This window comes from Aquila chrysaetos, chromosome 18, assembly GCF_900496995.4.
Source record: "Aquila chrysaetos chrysaetos chromosome 18, bAquChr1.4, whole genome shotgun sequence".
Taxonomy (NCBI): domain Eukaryota; kingdom Metazoa; phylum Chordata; class Aves; order Accipitriformes; family Accipitridae; genus Aquila; species Aquila chrysaetos.
In genome coordinates this window covers 250,632-271,423 of record NC_044021.1, presented here as the reverse complement: position 1 = coordinate 271,423, position 20,792 = coordinate 250,632, and the positions used below count along the sequence as shown (strand labels likewise).

Below are 20,792 nucleotides of genomic sequence, written 5' to 3'. Positions count from 1 at the left end.
AGTGTAAAAACTCACACACTTTGCACTGTCCTTGATGGCAAAGATATTTATAAAGCATCTTCCATTATTCACTTCAACATTTGTTGGATCATTTTGGAATGCATGGCATTTTGCAACTTACCTGTTGGCATGAGTAAGTGAAGAATACATACTGCCTTTTTGTCAGGGCAGCATATGGCATTTTAAATACTTGCACAGCAGAATACTTCATTGAGAAAAGACTTACTACATAGATCAGTTTGATAATTAACAGAATCCAGAGAGATGTATGTGCAGTCAAATACGTTCTGATGATCAGATTCCTTGCATCCATAAGTTTATTTCTATGTGTTCCTCAGTTTGCTCCTGATCACTAATATTTATATGCTTCACAGAGCTGAGGTAACAGGGCAGGAACTTTAGTACTTGGTATTTTGCAAGGAACTACACAGAAGTGCCAGTGGAAGAGTCAGAGCTCTGTATTGACATGTACAGTAAGACAAACCCATAAACTGAACAGCTATCTCAATAATAATAACAGTGATACCAGAAGACAGATTTCTCTTCTACACAGTCTTTGATCTGAAATTTACTGGTCCTTACGAAAACTTTCTTTTGTGACTAAGATTTCACAGTTTGCTAGGACACTTACGAAAGACAGCACAACTACAATTTCATCAGCCAGATAGTGCTAGCATAAGGCATTTTGCAAATAGCTTTGCTGCCTTGGAAAACCCATAAAAGGGTACTTCTTGTACAAATTATGATTTAGTCCCATTAGATCCAGTTCTTACTTTTGGGCTGCGCAGACAGTGGCCCAGAAGTGTGTTCCCCTGCAAGCTAGTCCTGGACATGCAGAGATGAAAGCAATCATCCTCCTGAATTTGAGGCGGTATACTGAGGAAAAGCGTATACATCTAAAACATACGGGGAAAGACAAGGCTGTCCTTGAAGGAGGCAGTTCTCTTGTTCCTCAGTGGTACACAAGTTCTCATCTTCAGAAGGTTACCATCAGCATGGTCCCCGAAGGAAGGAAAGCAGTAGCAGGAACGGGAAGAACTCAGGGTAGTAACTTTAAGCTCTTATATCCCTACACTTCCATTTTTCTGAGTATGTACAAGAGTCAAGAGGCTGACTTCTAAGTGTTATCTCTGGTTTATGCCAATCCGGTCTCCAGAAAAACCTGCTGCTTTTTTATTGTTCTGTTCTGACACCTGTTCTCTGGCTGCTGGAACAAGTCTATAACCATTGCTATCTCTGAAGTGCCCCTAAGTCCAAGACACCAGGAGCCTTGTCTATTCAGCTGCTAAGCCATATTTACAGAACAAGGCAAAATCTGTAATGCTGCTAGAACTTCAAGGAAGCTGTATTACAACCAACTAAACTAACTACTGTTACAAGCAACTATTAAACTATAGGGTTTAGTAAAAATTCTAGGATCCCTATGAGCAATACTGCACTGCTTTGATAATGCTTGCATACTTAATATATACTGCCAATATTGCTTCCAGGACACACTGACAAATATACGCAAGGCCTCGAGACTTATGGCTGGTGTACAGTGATGTGATGACTTCAGAATATAGCTAACTCCGTGCTAGAGTGGACGGCTGGAATACTTTAACTTCAGTAGAAGCCCATTTCCTCTTCCTCAACATATGTAAGTTGACTTCTGTTATATTGATAGGCAGATCTCTGAAAGGTCAAGGTGCAGCTGATCACTATTACCAGTGAAACTTTAGCAGTAAATTGAAAAGCAAATACACTATCCAGTCCCTCTAGTTTGACAGCTAGGATCTTGCAGTTGATACACAGCAAAAGATATTCTGCTGTCATGCAAAATGCATCTCCAGAAACAGTGTCTTGACGCAGACCTTGTGCTTAAGGTTAACAGTGACATCATAGGGATAAATATTTTGCTATTAAAATAAAACCTTAATTATTTGGGAAGAGATCAGCAAACTGTCAATCTAGGATCTCCCTGTCTCCTGCATTTTCTTTATAATCTATACCTTGCTTTCAAGTCTTCAGTATCAGAGAAGTTCAGAAGATTTAACTTTAAACAAATACAGAATCATTCCTGAACAATCCTTCCACAAGATCAGAGCTAACACTACATATAACTCTACAGTGATGAGATGTGCCATATTCATATTCCCTTGTTCTGAAGCTGGTACCCAAGTTCGCTGCATCATACCCATTTGCAGTGCACCAGCAGTTTTTGCACAAATACCAGTTGTCACACATGCTAGATGTTCCTCTGCTGGAAACTGGGCATCGTATTATGCCAGATCACGCCACAGATAGCCTCTTCGACTCAACCAGGACTGCTCAACCAGAACTTGCTCATCCTCACATATCCAAGTGTGATTAGGATGAACTCATCAGTTATTTGTCAGAAACATGCCATTCCATTCCAAATTAAGATAACATGCTGGCAAGTCTACTAAGGACATAATACCAATAAATGACCAGGGCTTAAACTAGGGTCTGTCACAGGCACATGGGCATAAGGCTTTATTTTGTTAAAAAGGGTAGCATTTCCATTTACTTCGTGGATGCCCAAACTGATTGCAGGTCTTTCTTTTTGAGAGCTTCCTTTTAACTTTTCATTAATTTCTCTGGCATCAGGCAATGAAGTTTCATCTTCAACGCCAGGCAAAAAGGGACTAAGGGGAGGTCATAACTACTCACCACCCATTACGTTGGGAGTGCACAATATTAAGCAAACACTTGCATTATCTCATAAAACTTACTACAGCAAAATCTTTCTGACATACTCAAACCAGGAGCATGGCTAGTAGTATCACTGGCAAGCATCATGCTGTTCTTTTTCCATTGGCCAGATGGTGCAACTAAAGCATTTACCATATTTACTGAAGGTGGAGTGAAAAGACAATTCAACACAGGAAATTCAGTAATGTAAAGGAATTACAGAAAGCAACCAGAACATATAAAGAAAGCGCTTGTATTCAATAAAAAATTAATGAGGGACAATTCCCAACTTTTAATTCCATATTTGACTAGTTTTTGAAAGCAGCCAAGAAACAGGTACTTGGACCTCTCTTGGCATCATCCAGTTATTCATTATTGTAGTTAACTGGTTATTACATCTTGTTCCAGTCAATACCTCTACCTAGCACAGAATGCTTCAGTAGATTTATAATGAGCACCTCTTGCCATGCAATGCAGTTTTGTGCTTCATAATCTGCACTGCCCAATTTCATGTCAATTTAACTCCATACCAAAACAAAAACACCTTATAGAATCTTAAGAGTCTGGGAACATACCTAAAGAAACTACAGCTTCCTCTTCCAAGAAGTTACAATAAAGCCCAGCAATTACTTTCAAACTGCACTTTCAAACAAGGAAGCTGACAGCAAGGACTTTAACATATGAGGGCCCCATTACCATTAAAACATTAACTGACTGCTTGGCTGAAAATAGTAAGGAAAATTATTCACCTTCACAGCACAATATGATGTTCCATGTTCAATTTGGGGGGGGGGGGGGTGGGGGGGGGGGTAGGACCAGAATTTGACAATGGGAGATTTTGCTTGATGGGAAGATTTATGAATATATGTTTCTATTCTTCTACTTAATTAGCTACTGTTAACTTGGGTTTTTATATTTTATTACATCTAACTACTACCACAAAGAGTACCAAAGATTTAGGATGGAATTAAGACCCATTTAATTTAATGAAAAAATATTTGATTTCAGTAATTTTTCTGAGCAGGGGAAGCTATTAATTTGCTGTAGCAGCTTAGGGATAGTATCACATTAACTGCTGTTGTATCATTTGAGGCTTTGAAGAGTATGACAAACTCTGCCTCTTATTAGTTTAACCCATGAAAAGAAAAAGCTTACAATGTCACTGCCGGAGAGTGATGATACAGAAGAGGCAGATGAGCCAGAGGATAACTGTTGTGTACTAGCCAATGACAAAGCCAAGCGTTGGTTGTAAGATGGTTCAGAGTCTCTGTTCTGTTGCTGTTCTCCATTGCACGGAGCTATCTGGTCTCTCATTTTCAACCTATTATCTGTTAACAGAAAACATAAGTATCATTTAAGAGCGCAGAATACAAACACATGGGCCTTGAAGTCAAAGAAGAGCTGCAGTTTAACAAGCTAATTGAAAAACAGGCTCAGAGAAAACTAGTCTTGGGTTAGAAAGTTACAAATTCCTTTTATTTTTTCGTACATTTCTGAAAGTGATTAATTTCAAGGCATGAGTATTTTGAATTACATCAAATTCAAGAAAAAAATTTAAGTTGGTTTCAAAGATTCCTGCTATACCTACCAAGTTCAGGTGATAAATTAATTTTGCTCCCCCACTTCTTTTTAATCCAGGCCCTGTAGTCAATCACTTCTTGGGTCACTTTGATGATTCTACCTAATGTGCTAAAAAAATTTTTCAGTTAAGTATTAAACAAAGACTGTTGGTTACATATTTGCAAGCATTTCAACCAGCAATCAAATTATGCTAAAAGTCAGTTTAAGATATCCCTAACCAAAGAATCCTTTTGAACTTTCATTTCCTTAGCACACCATTTAATCCACTGATGCGTCACAATTTTTAAATTAGTGTATTACTTATCTTCTACCATACTAACATGCAAGCACTGACACATAAGTAAGATTTTTACTCTGTGTTTCTAAATGGAGTGCTTCTTAATTATCAAGAACATACATGCAGATACCAGTGTGCTTGATAAAAGCAATTTCCAGGTTCTTGCATTTCTCCATACAGAAAATATTTTTCCACAGAATCTGGATTTCAACAGTTATGGGATGCACCGAACACATTAATATCCCAGCCCCCAGGCTGACTTTCACACTGAAGACAGAGACCTTCACTAGTCCTTGCTTACAGATTTACAAGACAACTTAAAAGGTGTAAGATCCCACAATTATAAAGGAAGTACCATGGATCGTGAGTTAGTGGAAACAAGAAACAGACTGGCTCCAAAACCAGAATAAGTTAGAATTTAAGAAAATTCATAACAGTAAGTAATTCAGAGAAAAAGCCTACCTGGTCCTGGTGAACAGCTACCAGTTACCAACAAGTACAAAGTAATATTTTTCCAACATACCTTCCCAACATCCAGCTACTTGAATTGTACTACTTCTTGAGCAGGAGTTGTGTCCTTGTTTAAGAGCTAAACTTTCAAGCTTTCCTTTCATCAGGGACTAGTGGCTGAAACACTAACTATAAACTCCATGCTCAAGATACATGAAGGACTGACTATTGTACAAATATGGGCTGTGAAAAGTTATCATCTTGGAGAAAGCAAGTTATTTTAGTTTTGAAAATCTTCAATGGTTACAATAAAGCTTATTTTGTATTTCACATCATAAAGGTACATTGTACCTGTACTGGAATTTTCTTTTGGTTTAGGTGTATAATGGGAAGGGAGGACATACATGAAGGTATTTAGACTACCTTTATTAGGTCATTTCATAGTAACACTTTAAAAAGGAGCAATAATTCTCCTACTAGCTTACGGATTACTATTTCATGCAAGACCAAATACCACATGTTCCATGTTTAGTCTTCCAACTTCAAAGACATGTCAGTGTGTTAGTACTGAAAAAGGCAGTCCAGCATTTTAAGCAAACATTGAGCCACATAATATCATCTAAGTTGTAAGTCCAATAGCTGCAGAAGGGCCTCACAGACAGAATGAATGTCATCCACCATTCTATTTATGTAATGTGGACAAAATGATGCATGTTGGAAAATAAAATGTTGAATTTTACATGCAGAATTAAAAGCGCAATTGTCACCACTCAGCAACTAAAGATCTGGGTTATAATAGGTAATTCTTTGGAAACCACAGTTCAATAGCTAAGTAGAGCACATTAAGAAAGGAATAAATAAAACAGAGAACAGTATTTTGTCAATGTACACTCCCATCACAACAGCATTTTAAACACTCGATGCAGTTTTGGTTTCTCAATCTCAAAAAGGAGGTTAAGCCAGAGGAGACAGAATGAAGACATGGATGACCAATACTGCAGAGAATCAGTGGCCCTGAAGTTGCAGTTTCCAAGACAGCAATGCCAGTATAGGACTCAAACATACACATGCTGGGTCTCTTCAGCACTAGGACAGAGGAGATCTTGCAGCTAAAAAGTTTCATCTGAGAATGCCTTCAGAAAGATTTGAGCTTTTCCTCCAGGATAGCACAAACTTCACAACTACTACTAGCTGTGGTCTTAGAACCAGAAAATGAACACGGACTGAGTAACAGAAGCTCTTATGGAGAAGGAATTTGTCAAGTCTGAAGCTTCTTAGAGTACTTTTCCAGAAGCAAATCAATCAATAGTCATGCCTTCATAGACCAGAAGGAAAATGAATTATATAGGATGGTATTTTTATCAGCCTGGGTGACTGATATACCAAAAATGCCTGCTATCAAATAGGTGTAAAGGAAGAAACTACTGCTACACCAACAGTTATGGCAGAGTTGCACATACAGAACCTGGGAATCTCTTCTCTCACTAGCTCCTTTCACAGAGAATAGAGATCAAAGCCCCACACTCTCATTCTTGGTAGGAATGTAGGGGGGGAAAAAAAAAAAAAAAAAAAAAAAAAGAAATCCACTAAGTTATCAGGTCAGGAGTTCAAAGGCAGATCCACACCACATTGCTTGTACACCAAAATTAAAAACATTCATTTTGAGACATCAGAAACTGAAAGGTGATTAAGGCTATACCGCCATATATTTAAACATAGCAGCAAAGAAAGAAGCATGATCAAACTAGATAATGCTCTCAGAGAACACCATTTCATATGTATAGGACTCAAGCACATACACGGGATCAGAGAACAATTTAAAATAAACATTTAAAAATTGTGCTTATATCTGTTTTCAACACTGAAAATGCTTAGGAACAAAATACTATTAATCTGCCCTGCCTTTAGTATGAGGAAGTCCCATGCTTTGGGGTTTCTTTTTGGCTGAGGCCAGAATTTCTACAGATATAAGGTGCTCCCACAATTCTTCAATGATGCTTGTTTGGAAGACATGGAAAAAGCCACAGTTAACTGGTTAATAAAATTAGACAGCTCTCCTATGAAAGATGACCCTTTAAGGTTTTTCCCTTAATATCACCATATAGTAAAACCAGGAATAAGCTAATTACATACCTGATTTATTTTATGATAGGCGCTTAGAAGCTCCTCTTTTTACACACTGCAAGCCCCCAGTTCACCGGGACACTTTCTAGCTGTCATTATAGCACAACTACAGTGCAAATAAATCTTAAGATTACTCTTAAAAGGCTCAGATTGCTGACATAAGATTCAGTAAAATCAAATATCTAAAGCTCCAGCCAAGCTCCACATGAATGAGTGAGTACCAAAGCAGGAAAAAACATCAAGTCTGTGAAAGAACAGCCAAAATAACTGTTCAGTAGGCCTTAACTGAACTTATGAAATATCCCCCTGGTTTTAAAAGGGCAATATAATCTAAAAGCAGAGTAAGGAGCACCTGACCTGAGAAGGATCTGCTTGAGCATGAGGATTAAAAAAAACCCCAAAAATAAAAACCTTTACCCAGACAAATACTCTGTGTAGGAAAAGCTGATACTGCTGACACCTCTTAAGAGACAGCATGCATTCTAGTGACAGACACCCACCATTTGAGATGTGAAGCAAAGGAAGGACTGTTTCAGACAGCACGTTTCTGCTGTGTCAGCACATCTAGCAGGCAAATTTAACATTCCCTTTGACAGCCCCTAGAGCTCCCAGGACTATCTCAGCCAACCAGGGGCAACCCAAATCTAACATACAGACCTATCAGCAGTTAGATCAGTTGAACTGTACACTAGGAAGAGACCAAAGAGCTTTCAAGCACAGAGATGGAAAGATCACTTTATATATTGTTGAAGATTATCACCTGTAAATGACAACTGCAGACATGCAGTAGCAAAACCCTGCCAAGGCTTCCTCAAACTCTGAACTCGGGCCTGTTGGCATGACAGTCCCCTTCCCTCATCCACCTGCACTTGTCTGGCACCCATAAGGAGGAATCTGTTGCCAATCTGCAATTTTAGGAACTGAAGGTTTCAAAAGTCTTAGTTATACTGGAAGGGCACATCATAGCAGAACCAGTCTTCACTCCCCATTTCATATGACCTCGTCTGCCTCCCAAATGTGGCTAACGCTGCTGTTCAGAGATGCAGACTGAGCACACATTCATATGTGAACCATGCAACAGGTCAATATGCAAGCCAACATCCTGACCTAGAGACATAAATATTAACCTAAGGATGCATCTTTGTCACATCCAGATCAGCATAACTTATGGCTGTCAAATGGTACAGTACCACTCTCTCCAACTTCCCCCAAACACGAACTCCTGCTGCTTCTCTTGCTTCCGGTCTGCCCATCATGCAGCCACAAGCTGGATCAAATTCTTGATATGACAGGAGTGTTGATGTATTTGCTTTCAGTCAGACCAGAGAGTTCATCTGACTCACCTTCTGACTGCAGGATCGCTAGATCTTATCCAAGGCAAGAGTCAGGAATATACAGACTGAGAAGGAAGAAAAAGGGCACCTGACAGGAGATAGCCCACAGATAGTTAGGCTAGACAAGGTATAATGTGGAATTGCACCTTAATAAAGAAACCATGGACAGGGCAGTTACAAATAGTCCACTATTTCAAAGAACATGAATCAATGAGCAAGAGCTTGTTGCCAAACATCTGCTAAGGTTTCCTGTGGTTTACCAAGAAACAGAATAAAACTGGCAAAATGGTCACTAGCTTGAAACTTTGTATCCAAAGAAGAGCAACAAAACTGGTGAAGGGTCTCATGAACAAGTCTTATGAGGAACAACTGAGGGAACTGGGTTTGTTTAACCTGGAGAAAAGGAGGCTGAGGGGAGACATTATCGCTCTCTACAACTACTTGAAAGGAGGTTGTAGTGAGGTGGGGGTCAGTCTCTTCTCCCAAGTAAGAAGCAATAGGACAAGAGGAAATGTCCTCAAGCTGCACCAAGGGAGGTTTACGTTGGATATTAGGAAAAATTTCTTCACCGAAAGGGTTATCAGGCACTGGAACAGGGTGACCAGGGATGTGGTTGAGTCACCATCCCTGGAGGGATTTAAAAAACATACAGACATGATGCTTAGGGACATGGTTTAGCAGTGGACTTGGCAGTGTTAAGTTAATGGTTGGACTCCATGATCTTAAAGGTCTTTTCCTTTCCTTTCCATGATTCTATGAAAATATCACTCCTTACAGACTTCTTTAGTTAGCTCACTTAAGATGACACACTCTAGTGACAGGCTATGGCCAAAGACCATACTAAAGCTGTTCAAAGCACATACTGACATTGACCCTTAAGCAGGAGCTATCCTGTCCATAACTATATTTTACAGCTAGACTTATGTCCCCAAGGGCCCAAATATTAAGAAAACAATCGTTATTTTCAATCATCTTGGCTGAAGTCACAACACCAAACTTTACGTTGCATACAAGTCGTGCAGATTCAAAATAGATCAGTCTCCTCCTTTTTCTACTAGAAAAAACCCTCCTTCCAAGATAATGGGAATCTGTTTGCTCTAACAAAATATACTCAACCGTCTACTAACCTTTCCTGAGCTGTTCTTGAAAGAGGATGGGTGAGAGAGACCAGGGACAACACAGTGTTAGGGTAATTTCTGTAGCTGCAAGAATTACCTTCAGGACTCAGCTGACTACTGTCTCCACTCAGAAGATAGTTTTCAACCCTCACTACACTCCAGATGTTATATTTGGAAGCTTGAATGAAGATGCTGGTAAGAGTTATTTGAGTCTACCCCTTATTATTCTGTGGGACTTGTTACTACAGAACATGGACAAGAAAAAGGCCTATGCTGAAGGTCCAAAATCTGACTCTTTTTTCACACTGGGAATATCAGAAGCAGCAGCTGGCTAGAAAGCCTTAGATTAACTTAGGTTTGTGCTCCTTTGAGTTGGACTGACCCTGAAAAAGAGCAGTAACAACAATCACCCAGAAAGATTTGAAATCTGAGATAGTCATCTACAAAATAGGACTCTGTACACAGAAATTTTCCCTGGAAAAAGCTGATATGAATTCAAACACACTAGGTAGTTCAAGAACAAACTGTTCCACTTAGGGGAAAGCTAGCCCCAATTATGAAAAAAAAAAAATTAATCAACTCAAGTCAGCCTGGGGAGTTCAGCCTCCTGCAAGTTCCTACCCTTTCAAGTGCTCTTCATTTAGTCTCTGTTAATCCTTCTAGTAGAATGTCATATAGCTGGTCTTAAAGGGAGCCCATTGTTTACAGTTTAACCCCCTACCAACAAGCCTAAAAGAAGGAAAAAGATTGATCAGTACAAAGGGCTCCTGGATGGCTAAGGCTTTAAGTCAGGCCACCAGAAAAGTCTGCATACAGTCTGGACCATTCTGCCTAACAGGTAGAAGAAGGATCTGAAATACACCTAGATTGCCCAGGCACATCAGGTTTAACTAAAAAACTGAGACTGAATATGGACTGCTGTTGACGGTCTGCAACAAACTTGCTACCAAACAGCTCATCATCCACCTACAGGTCCTTTGGCATTGACAAGACTGGTGCTAGGGGAATTACTTGCATACAGGACTTTGTTGAATGCTGTTCCTTTTGCCACACCACTCCCTTTGACAGAATGGCAAGCCACTGGCATGACGAGTTCTGAGACTCAGACATCACTGGCACAGATAGCCCAGAACTAGCAGAAAGACGGGTCAGATGTATGATACCTGAACACTGCTGCGGGGAACTTCTCCCCAGGTTTGAAGTTGTGACAAAATTCAAACATTTTCCCAAATACAATGAGAAGTGTACATGTGAAGTGCACATACTGATGACATCTGAGCCTGTGTCCTGGTTTTAGCATTAAATGCGTTTACAAATATACTTTTTGCTGTCTGTAATAAATACAGGTACCTCATAAGAGAATGACTATATCCGTTGGAGAACCACAGAGAAGTTAATGAAGGCCAGGACCCAAGACACAAGCAAAATTTCAGGAATCCCTAAGTTGTTTTATCTATACTTATGTAAGAATGAAGTTTCATTCAGCAACAAGAATTGTCAGCCAATACACACTTAACAGATACACCTTTGCTGTTTTACGATGGATTAGTCTCAAATGTCAGTGTGTAACACTATATACCACTCTTCCTATACCTCCATCACAGGCACAAGTGCGGTCTCAACCTCTGTGAATTTAATACCACAGAAAACCTAGAGATTCACAGGCACCATTAAAATACTGTCAGTTGTAAATCCACAAGTGAAAGACTGCATCTACTTTGTGGTAAACTTACTATAGGAGAACTATTTCATCTTCCAATGACATTAACGCTGGAAGTTAACAGCTTGACTAGAGTTTGAAATTTTATCTAGATAGTTTATGTGACTTGTTACAGCCACCCCCCCCGCAATTAGCTAGGAAGCTCAAAGCCATTGAGATTCTAGGGAACTCTCAAGGAAGAGACATCCTCCGATCTAGCCCCAATTTGTACTGAGGTTTAGAATAACAGATGCTAGAGCAGATATATGAATGAAAATACAACGTCGGACGTGTTTTCATTTTCTTTCTCCTCCCCCTTTCAAAAAACAGAAAACTTCCAAAGGTCAGAGCTGAGAAAGTACTAGCCATACAGTGTTTCTATGAGACATTAAGAACTGCATTAAAAATGACACATCTAGAAGTATGCTACTTTTAATGGCAGTTCTGACATTACAGCCAAACTGAACTGATTCTTTTAATAGCTTAATTATATATCAAGCCTTTTAAAACAGCTTATCGGAGCATGTATTAAGGAACTAGGGAAATTTCTAGCCTTGTTGTCTAGTTTTGTGTCTAAACAAGCAGTCTGATCACACACATTTCTTTCTGCCATAGTACAGACATACATCATATCAAACATTAAACCAGCAGACCTTCCTTTGAAATACTTTAAGCAGAATGTTTGAGGGAAGACCAATTATCTTCTGGCTCCCTTCCACACTAAAAGAACCTCACATTGGACTCATCCTGCGTTTTGTCATGCTGTCTTCATTTCAGTCCTACACATTGAGGTATTACACTCTCATACCACTGGGCAGCCTAAATTTCTCGGCAGATTTCAATACAGCTGCAGTTAAACAATAAATAACAATATTCCTTTTATTGATTTAGACCCAAACATTCCTAATTGATTACACAGACAAATGGATATTCAAAAAGTGGACTAATTACCTCTCAGAATCTCTATTTGGATATGATCTTGCAAGTGGTGATACTGCATGGCTAAGAACAATGTAGGCATAATCAAAAACTTGTTTCACTTGCATGGCACCGTAAGAACTTCTGCCAACGTCGTTTCCTGAAATAATGTGACAGTCATCAGATCATCTTTTTTTAATATCAGTAACCAGAAAATTATTCATACTTAAAGCTCAGAAGCCTTAACAATACAGCTTAACTCTGTTTAAATTGGTTAGCCCATCCTACTCATATCAGGAACAACTTAGGTGTGCCTATCTCAATAAAAGAAGCTAACCTTAAGAATGACACTTAACATAAAGCATTCAATTTACCACTTATAAAATACCGATGTACCAGCTCCTGAAAGAAACAGAGAATAGAGATCAGCTTAAAGCTCTTACAGCTGTCTTTTAAGAGGGAACCTACCAAGCTTAAAGCATCATGTCTCACTTACCAGTAGAGTTTCTGCAGGCCAAATTCAGCTTAAAATTCCACTTGTGCAACCACATTATCTTCACAGGGCCAGGCATACTTACATCAACCCCTACTTAACCTTATCAAAACTACAGATTAATAAATGAGCTCATACAGATTACTTATCTCCACAGGATAAACCAGTTTGTCAAACTCTATCATAGAGGATTCCAGAAGTTTGTACAGCATTGTTTTTTGATCAAGTTAGTGGCACTTCTTGACTGCCCCTTTTTAAGCATGAGTGACATTTATAGCAGAACTCCTTCCAAATCCAGTGCCACATGCACGAACTGCAGAAGTTAAGAACATGCTAAAGCTTCTGTATCAGGGACAATGTACAAGCATTGGTCTCCCATTTGACACCTATAAAGATCTTGCTATTACTAGCAAGAAGAAACATTTGGGGTTTTTTTGTAGATTTATTTGGCACCAGACACCAAAGGTTCACTGTCACCACTCAATTTAAGAAACAAAGAAAACTTCCTTCAAATTGCATGTCTAAAATAGCAACTAGATCTTGAGTGGGTAGAAAGCTGCTTACAGTAAAAGGTTCCCTTCTTCAGGGATGTGAGATGCTGTGAGAACACTGGAAAGGGATGAACCACCAAACACGTTTATTTTAAGCTTGAAATTCAGATCAGGGCCTATGAACAGGTTTTAATGAAAAATCTGCTTTGAAAATTGGTGGGTAAAGGACAGAATCTATCCTTTGGAGGACCGAATCCAATGAGGCTAAATCTGACTTTAGAGGAACCCTTCACTCGCTGAAGTATTTTGTCCAGCAAGCTGTTATAGACAAACATGCTGAGGTCTGCCATGCAGGGGAAAAAAAAACAGCCTTGGCTTTACTACTTGACAACATGTTTTAGTCCTTCAAGATTCTCCAACCATAATGCCACTTTAACAGAAAAGCATAATCAATGAGAACACACTGGGAACATAAGAGCATTTTGGGAACAGAGAATTTGTTCAGTAATTTATATGGTCAAATAAAAACTGATCAAGAAATACTTCCTGTTCACTGAAGTAACTGAGTATCTTGTTCTGAATGCACCACTGCAGTATCCCACGGCTACTAGGCTCAAAATTACAGAAGCCTCTCTAAATAGCATATTTGCAATTGGACTCTATCCTGAAGTAGAAGCAGAGACCAATGTGGGCCTAGGACAGTGAATCTAGGAAGAAACACATTGTAATTAAGTTCAGAGCTGCACTACAAAGTAGCAGAGGACTTCACAAAGGACTTAGTCCAAAGGCAGCTGAATAGAGACCAAGGTATTTCAGTGGTCAAGAAATCAGAACACAAAAATGTTAATTCTACTAGAAAAACAATGATTAATTCAGTACACATTTCCCAGGGGCAGGACACATTGTTGTGTCCTGCAACAATGCCATCTTCCACATAATGACATGCTAAACAAATATACAAAAGAGAATTCAATTGAAAAGCAATACAGAAATGGAATATATACAAGTGGCTAAACACACACAATTGCACCTACCACTAAATTCAAGTCCATCTACAGTTGGACTCAATGATCTTAAGGCTCTTTTTCAACATAAATGATTCTATAAATTCACATAAATTAAGAATACGCACTCAAATTGCATTAGTTTAGTGTAATGTGGTGCTAAGGCAGTTACATTTGATATGCACCCTGCATGGAGTTACACCAAAATGAAGACACTGCTGCTATAAACTGTTGGTTACTCCTTTCATCAGTTGTTGCCACCTCCACTGTTGTGCCACCAAAAGAAATCATAAGCCTTCCCTAATCCACTTACAGCAAACTCAGGCAGTTTAGTTTAAACCACCAACGAAGTTGTGTATGAGTCTTGATTGAAGCAGATTTGGGAACAGAGGCAGGATAGCTCATGCCATAGCATGCCTAGGTTCCTGGATTGCCTCATTCTGCACCTGTAATTAGTTCATAAAAATGTCTGAATAAATACATCTTATTCAATTATACAGTCTGCAGAGCTTCTGACTTGCACTCCAGCTGAAAAGCAGGTATGGAAGCCAAAGCTACTACGTGAGCTACTGTGAAGTGTACCAGTCAAGTCTGTGTAGAAGTGGCACTACCCAATCTAGAAAGGAACATATTAAAGCAGCCAGAAGATCACGTATTTGCATTTGCTGTCCCAAATAGATTTTCTTCTGAGAGATTGTTCTCATTAGCAGATCATGTCTTACATACCTGACTGAGCATCCTTCTTCCATCACAATCTACAGACTGATCAGTAAAAGCACGTAACCCATATGCTCTCACTCTTTAAAAAACATATAGACTTCAAACCTCAGATGTACATTAGTAGATAACAATGGTGTGTGATTTCATGTATAATTCAATCCTCATACTTTCTTACAAAGCCTTCATCCCTAAAGGAGCATGTCTAAGATTTCCATCACTCGCTATCAGTATTAGCACTGTCAGGTAGCCTTCCATTACCTGAAGCAGTTTTAAGAACATGGCCTGAAAAGGTAAAGGTAAGACCATGAGCTAGGACTGAAGCAGATCCATTTATGTTACTCTATTATCTATTAAGTACCTTTTTGCAATATTCAGCGTTGAAGGGTTTTTTTCAGATGCTAACTTCAATCTATTTGTGTATTTTTATAAATGCATATATTTTATATACACACACATATATTTGCATGTTCTAATAACAAATAACATAGATTGAAAAGCTGCAATGAATAACTTTGGGCAGTCACTAAGGCTAGAACAGATAATCCCAATAGTTCTTGCCAATCTCAAATCTAATTACTTCCTCTATCTGTGACCTATCAAGATGCAGAAGCAAGCAACATGAAGCATAATTAGTCCTGCAAGTTAAAGAGTCTCTTTTCAAAGAAAATGCACTGAACTTAAAGTTTAGAACTTTTGTTAGTGCCCATAGCAACTCAGAATGAAGAACAACCTATCTCATTAAGGGAGCAGCACAGGTGGAACTCCAAGTCTTAAACCATGATTTAGCTACTCTTGCCACTACCAATCTGAACAAAGATCAAAATCAATCCTGTTCTGAGCATCAGAAATGACTGAAGGACTTTGGTAATCACCTGATTCACAAAGGCATAAAATAATAAGCTTCCCTAACAACCTGCTGAATAAACGCCAAGTTTGTTTTACAACCACAGACTAAAAGATTTGTCACCTGCAACCAGCGTCATGTCTTCCAAGACAGGATACTGCTAGACCAACTCCACACAAACGTCTTCTAGGACAATATCATCTACCCTGCTCCAACACGTTCCTGTTAACAGACTTCCGAGTGCCTGGCTTTGCAGTTGTCCTAAATTAATGCTTTCACTTTTTACACATCAAAGAAAGGACAACTGCTTTGAGAAACTGAAATGGTGGCAGCTACAAGGTGTTTATAGGAACTCCCTTCTTTGGATGATGCTAAGGGAAAGATTTTCATCTCATTACCCTGTCCTAGGACCCAGGAGAATCTGAGCAAAACCCACTATGACCAAAACAGCAACACAACAGGTTGATCCCTGTTCCTTCCAAATCTAGGAACTAACAGAAGGTACTGAGCAGGTAGAACTGAGGTATCATATCCTTCCGATTACATCACTTATCTGTTAGCCAGACATCACCATTTCTCACTGAAGAAAAAACAGTTCCTCCAACTTAAAAAAACTAATCCCACTGAACTTAATCCTGTCCTCTACAAGACTGTCTAAAGCTATTCTTATGAGTTACACCTTTCAGCATCCTATTGCTGAACTACTGCATACACTCATAGGAGGGACTTTTACACTACTTAAATAATCTTGAGAAATTTAAAGCCTTTTTTTCATCCCTGTATTTTTCTATCTGATTTCTGGATTAAGAAGTCATCTTTGGAACTCTTCTTCCAAGGCTCAACCAGAACTTTAGAGAAAGCTGTGAGCAGGCTAAAAAAGGATCACAAAAAAAGATTAAAAACTTGTGCATACAGTGCAAAAACAGGTTTGAGGAAAAAACTCTACAGCAGCTTATGCTAACTTAAGTCAAGAAACATCTGTGTCCACTCTTTACCAAAATACTTGTTCCAATGTCCTCCACAGTACTGGCACTGACCCTCATGGAGTTAGAAATTGAGTGGATCTGACCACAAACTAATCAAGCAGAGATGACGACTTGTCAACTGTGGGCAAGGACCTGAACCCCTGGAACAGTTTTTTGTACTGAGACACAAGCAATAACAGAACTAAACTAATTAACAAAATTCTAGACATTATCTACATACACTTGACAGGTATTTTTAGATACTGTAGGAATATGCAATTAAGTCTAGATCTAAGGAGGCTGTATTCGTGAGATCCAATTCAAAGAGCCATCCCATATGTTCTATATAATATTCCTCCTAGTTCCATCAGGTAAGTTCTGAAACTCTGTGGTAGCTGCCAGAAAATATCCCTATGGGACATAGTGGTCAGGTAACCAAGCTATTGTCAGCTTTCATTTCCCTTACCAAAACACTTTACTGTAAGAATTACATTACCTCATTACTTACATTAGCCCATATAACCTCATCTAAAATTTAATTCTTATCAACTCTTTGACAGCATATAAGTATCTTTCTTCTAAACTACATTTCTTTGCTTCTGCAAGATTTGTGCTAGGAGGAACAGTTCAGAGCCCCTACTAGACTTGTGATTTATCTTTTTTTCTTCTCTGAAGAGTCATTGAAGAAAAAATTCCAAAGCACTATTAGCAGTGATTAAAATACTGTGCAGTGTATATAATTTCTTCTCTTTCAGTCCTCAGCAGATAGGAAGGAACAGAACTGGAGGACAGTAAAGGTTTTTGAAGAAATGCAGCTCGTGCTGCCACTCAAACAGGTCTTCAGGCAAGTAAGTACACAGCTACTGAAGGAAATCTCAATAACACAGTGAAAGTTCTGCATAATCACACCTATGCCTGGCCGAGTGCAGAGTCATGATGGACACAAACTCAGAGCTAGAAACATATCAGAGATGTGGTTAGACAAACAAGTATCTTAGCTTGCAACCTGTTCTAGAAAACTATGAACATTCAGCATATTGAATATTTAGAAAGGTGCCAGACTTCAGCTACTGATCCATGGTATTTGCTTTAAAAGTGCCATACATAAGCAGTCTACCCACAAGACGTGACAGTATGGAGTTTGAGTGCCAATTACATTATAGAAATATAAATGCTGAAGTCCGAATTAACTGAAAATTGACTTTGTTAAAAAGCTGTTTTGGAATTTCAGCTACTTGTGACAGTCTAACTAGAATCCAAACAGAGTACTATAAAGCTGGAAAATTTTTTCAGGAGCTCAGCTAAAATTAATCTTGATTACTTTGAAGATTACTGAATCAAAACCAAATCGTAAAGAAAAAAAAATATTTTAAGGTAGCTACTTTCAAAAGTACATGCAACTATAACTGGCATTCTCTGAAGCTCCCTGTGCAGCACAGAAGCCAGTTATGCAAACCACTCTTCACACCAACACCATAATACAGCTGCTGCCTTACTACACATTCATGGATATACACCCATGTTTCTGTGCAGTCTCTACTGTACCGCCCTGCAGAAGAGGTACCTCATCTGGGGCATTTCTTTACCGTATGGTATAATTTATCTGAAGTATGGCACCACAAACTGTGGCAGGAAAAGCTACACCTTCCATTCGCATTCTCTCATAATGAACAATGGAGAGCTGTTCCTACTAACAAACCTCCTTCCGGGATTTCCGAGACCTCTTTCTTTCACTACCCCTCAGCGCTGTTAGAGAATCTTATTATACACTCAACACAGTTCCGAATCTCCAATGCATTATGTATCTGCGCTGTTTGCATGCAATCCAATTTACTCCGGCTATGAATCTCGGGAAACTTCAGGTCGTTATCTCTTAGCCCATCTCCATAACTGCACCTTGACACCAGCAACAGTGTCTTCTCAGTGCAGCTTCTTAACTCATTTGACAGACTTCAGGGGTTCTAACATAAGCTGTGAGAGTACAACTTGAGCCAGAGCTCCAGAATATTGCAAGAAGTGTACAATCTTACCAGGCAGGAGAGGATCTTCAATACATAGCATAGATGGTCTGTATCCATTAGTCATGACTTTCATGATTTCTTCTTTGGCAATATAGGCACCTCCATTTTTTATTCTAATACCAGTTTTCAAGTAGTTAAAATTCCTTCCATAGAGTTCAAAAAATTCTATCAGAAGCATTCCAAGGTTTTCATCAGCTCTTCTGGCATCAATTCTTGGATGCAGCTGTGACACAGAACAGTTGTTAATTATTAAAAATTAATGCTTTTCAGACCTAACAGTGCAACAAAAACCTCTCATTTAAACAGCGGAGTATAATCTCTTTACACAAATCTGAATTGAGTCATTAATTCTTCATGCACTTAAACTACTTTCACATAACCAAGAGGGGGCAGCACTTCAGCAGTATCTGGCAGCCAAAGAATTCTTCCCTCCTCTTCCAGCTTTTTGAGGATTAGTAAATTCTTTTCCCTAAGCCAAAAGCAATAAAGAAGTACTGCATGCTACATTACGGCTTAATTAGTAACAGAGCAATACCTGATTTTTCACAGAAAAATCCACCAGTCTTAATGTTTTCAGAAGCAGGGAGGGAATCTATTTACCCCAATTGAAATGCAGTTCTTTTCTCAATCTCCCCATATTCTATACAGTATGTAAAATCTATACTAATGTTTCAATTAATCATTAACAGCAACAGAATATGTAGGTTTTCCCTCTATCACAGCTGCTGAGAGACACTAACATTGTACCTCATTGTACTCATACAAAGCTTACTATCACAAAAATTTATTAGAAACAGTTATAACTCATTAGCTATTTCATCAGTTACCTACAATATCTGCCAGTTTTAAGTATGTCAAAACCTAACCAACATATAATTAAAGACCAACTTGACTGTTTGATTTCATAATTTTAATAAACACTGAAATCAACTACTCTGCACATTCAGTATCAGTAGTCTAGGAAGCAACAAACTTAAACTGCATACTGGCAGATCTACAAAACACCAGCAAGATGATTCAGGTACCAGACTAGGCTGCCCAGGAAGGTAGCATAATCCACATCAGAGGCCCTGGTATAGAACACAATGCACAGCCTCTATGCCGCTCACAAGGCTCCTGCTGCTGTTTCAGTTCACACAGTGAACAGAAGTTCTTTGAGGTTTGAGAGGTAATCCATAGGAGCTGCCAGTGATCAAACACCTGGAGCTGTAACAGTAAACCTGTGCATTGCTATGGGAGTCAAAGAAACAGCACCATAACAGGGCATAAGTACAGAAAACAAAATATTTTCAAGAACACAGAAACAAGTAAGGAACAGACTTACCTGCAGGAAACTAATTGCCATTAAAATTAGGCTGTAAGAACTAATTCCACCAGTAAAAACTTCATTCAAGTCCCTCTGAAGGAGGAACTGTTTTAATACTAAAATCAAGTAAGGCAGCAAAGAATATTTCTGCAAAGCAAAATAAGTCTTATAAATTACAATGTCAACATTCCAAAACAAATAACTACACAATCTCAACACAAGAAGATTCATCCTCTAATACAAAAATGTTATTCAGTAGTGTGCTATAAAGTGTTTCCACAGGAAGAACTGAAACATGCTTTTTTTTTTTAATTCTAGAAACAGATTAATAGACTTCAACTCTTATTTAATCAAACAGCTTACATATCAAATTTATTGCTTCCCCCTAAACAGGAAGATTTTTATATCCTTCTTTGAATGCCAGTGTCACTCCTAGTCAAAGCTTTCCATCTGAACAGTATTTTTACTGCAGAGCATAAAAGTAAACCTTATTTTATGTAGCTACAGAAAAATTGGTTTTAGACGTTGTTTAGCAAGATAGTATTCATAATCAAGCATCACTTAAATTCAAGGTAAGCAAAACTTGAACAGACTTGCTTTAGAAGCAAAGTTTAGTACCTATCTGCAGACCTAGATATGATTGTAGAAGTCCTTTCAGTGTATAGCTTTATCCACACAAACATATCACTCGAAGGCAACACTGAATAGATACCAGTAGAAAATAAATTAAATATCCATGTTTAATTAGTAATA

General features: G+C 38.7%; 1 protein-coding gene across 5 annotated transcripts in view; it reads right to left on the bottom strand.

Annotated features, from left to right (window-relative positions):
* The window catches only part of TENT4A (terminal nucleotidyltransferase 4A), a 62,606-nt gene that overhangs the window by 21,613 nt on the left and 20,201 nt on the right, over positions 1 to 20,792 (bottom strand). For all 5 annotated transcript variants that reach the window (XM_030041798.2, XM_030041802.2, XM_030041797.2 and 2 more), the window contains exons 6-10: positions 20,058 to 20,186; positions 18,743 to 18,956; positions 12,229 to 12,355; positions 4,283 to 4,383; positions 3,850 to 4,022 (exon numbers count right to left, since the gene is read on the bottom strand). In XM_030041798.2, coding sequence (XP_029897658.1) covers positions 3,850 to 4,022; positions 4,283 to 4,383; positions 12,229 to 12,355; positions 18,743 to 18,956; positions 20,058 to 20,186 — 744 coding nt within the window. The remainder of the gene's footprint in view (positions 1 to 3,849; positions 4,023 to 4,282; positions 4,384 to 12,228; positions 12,356 to 18,742; positions 18,957 to 20,057; positions 20,187 to 20,792) is intronic.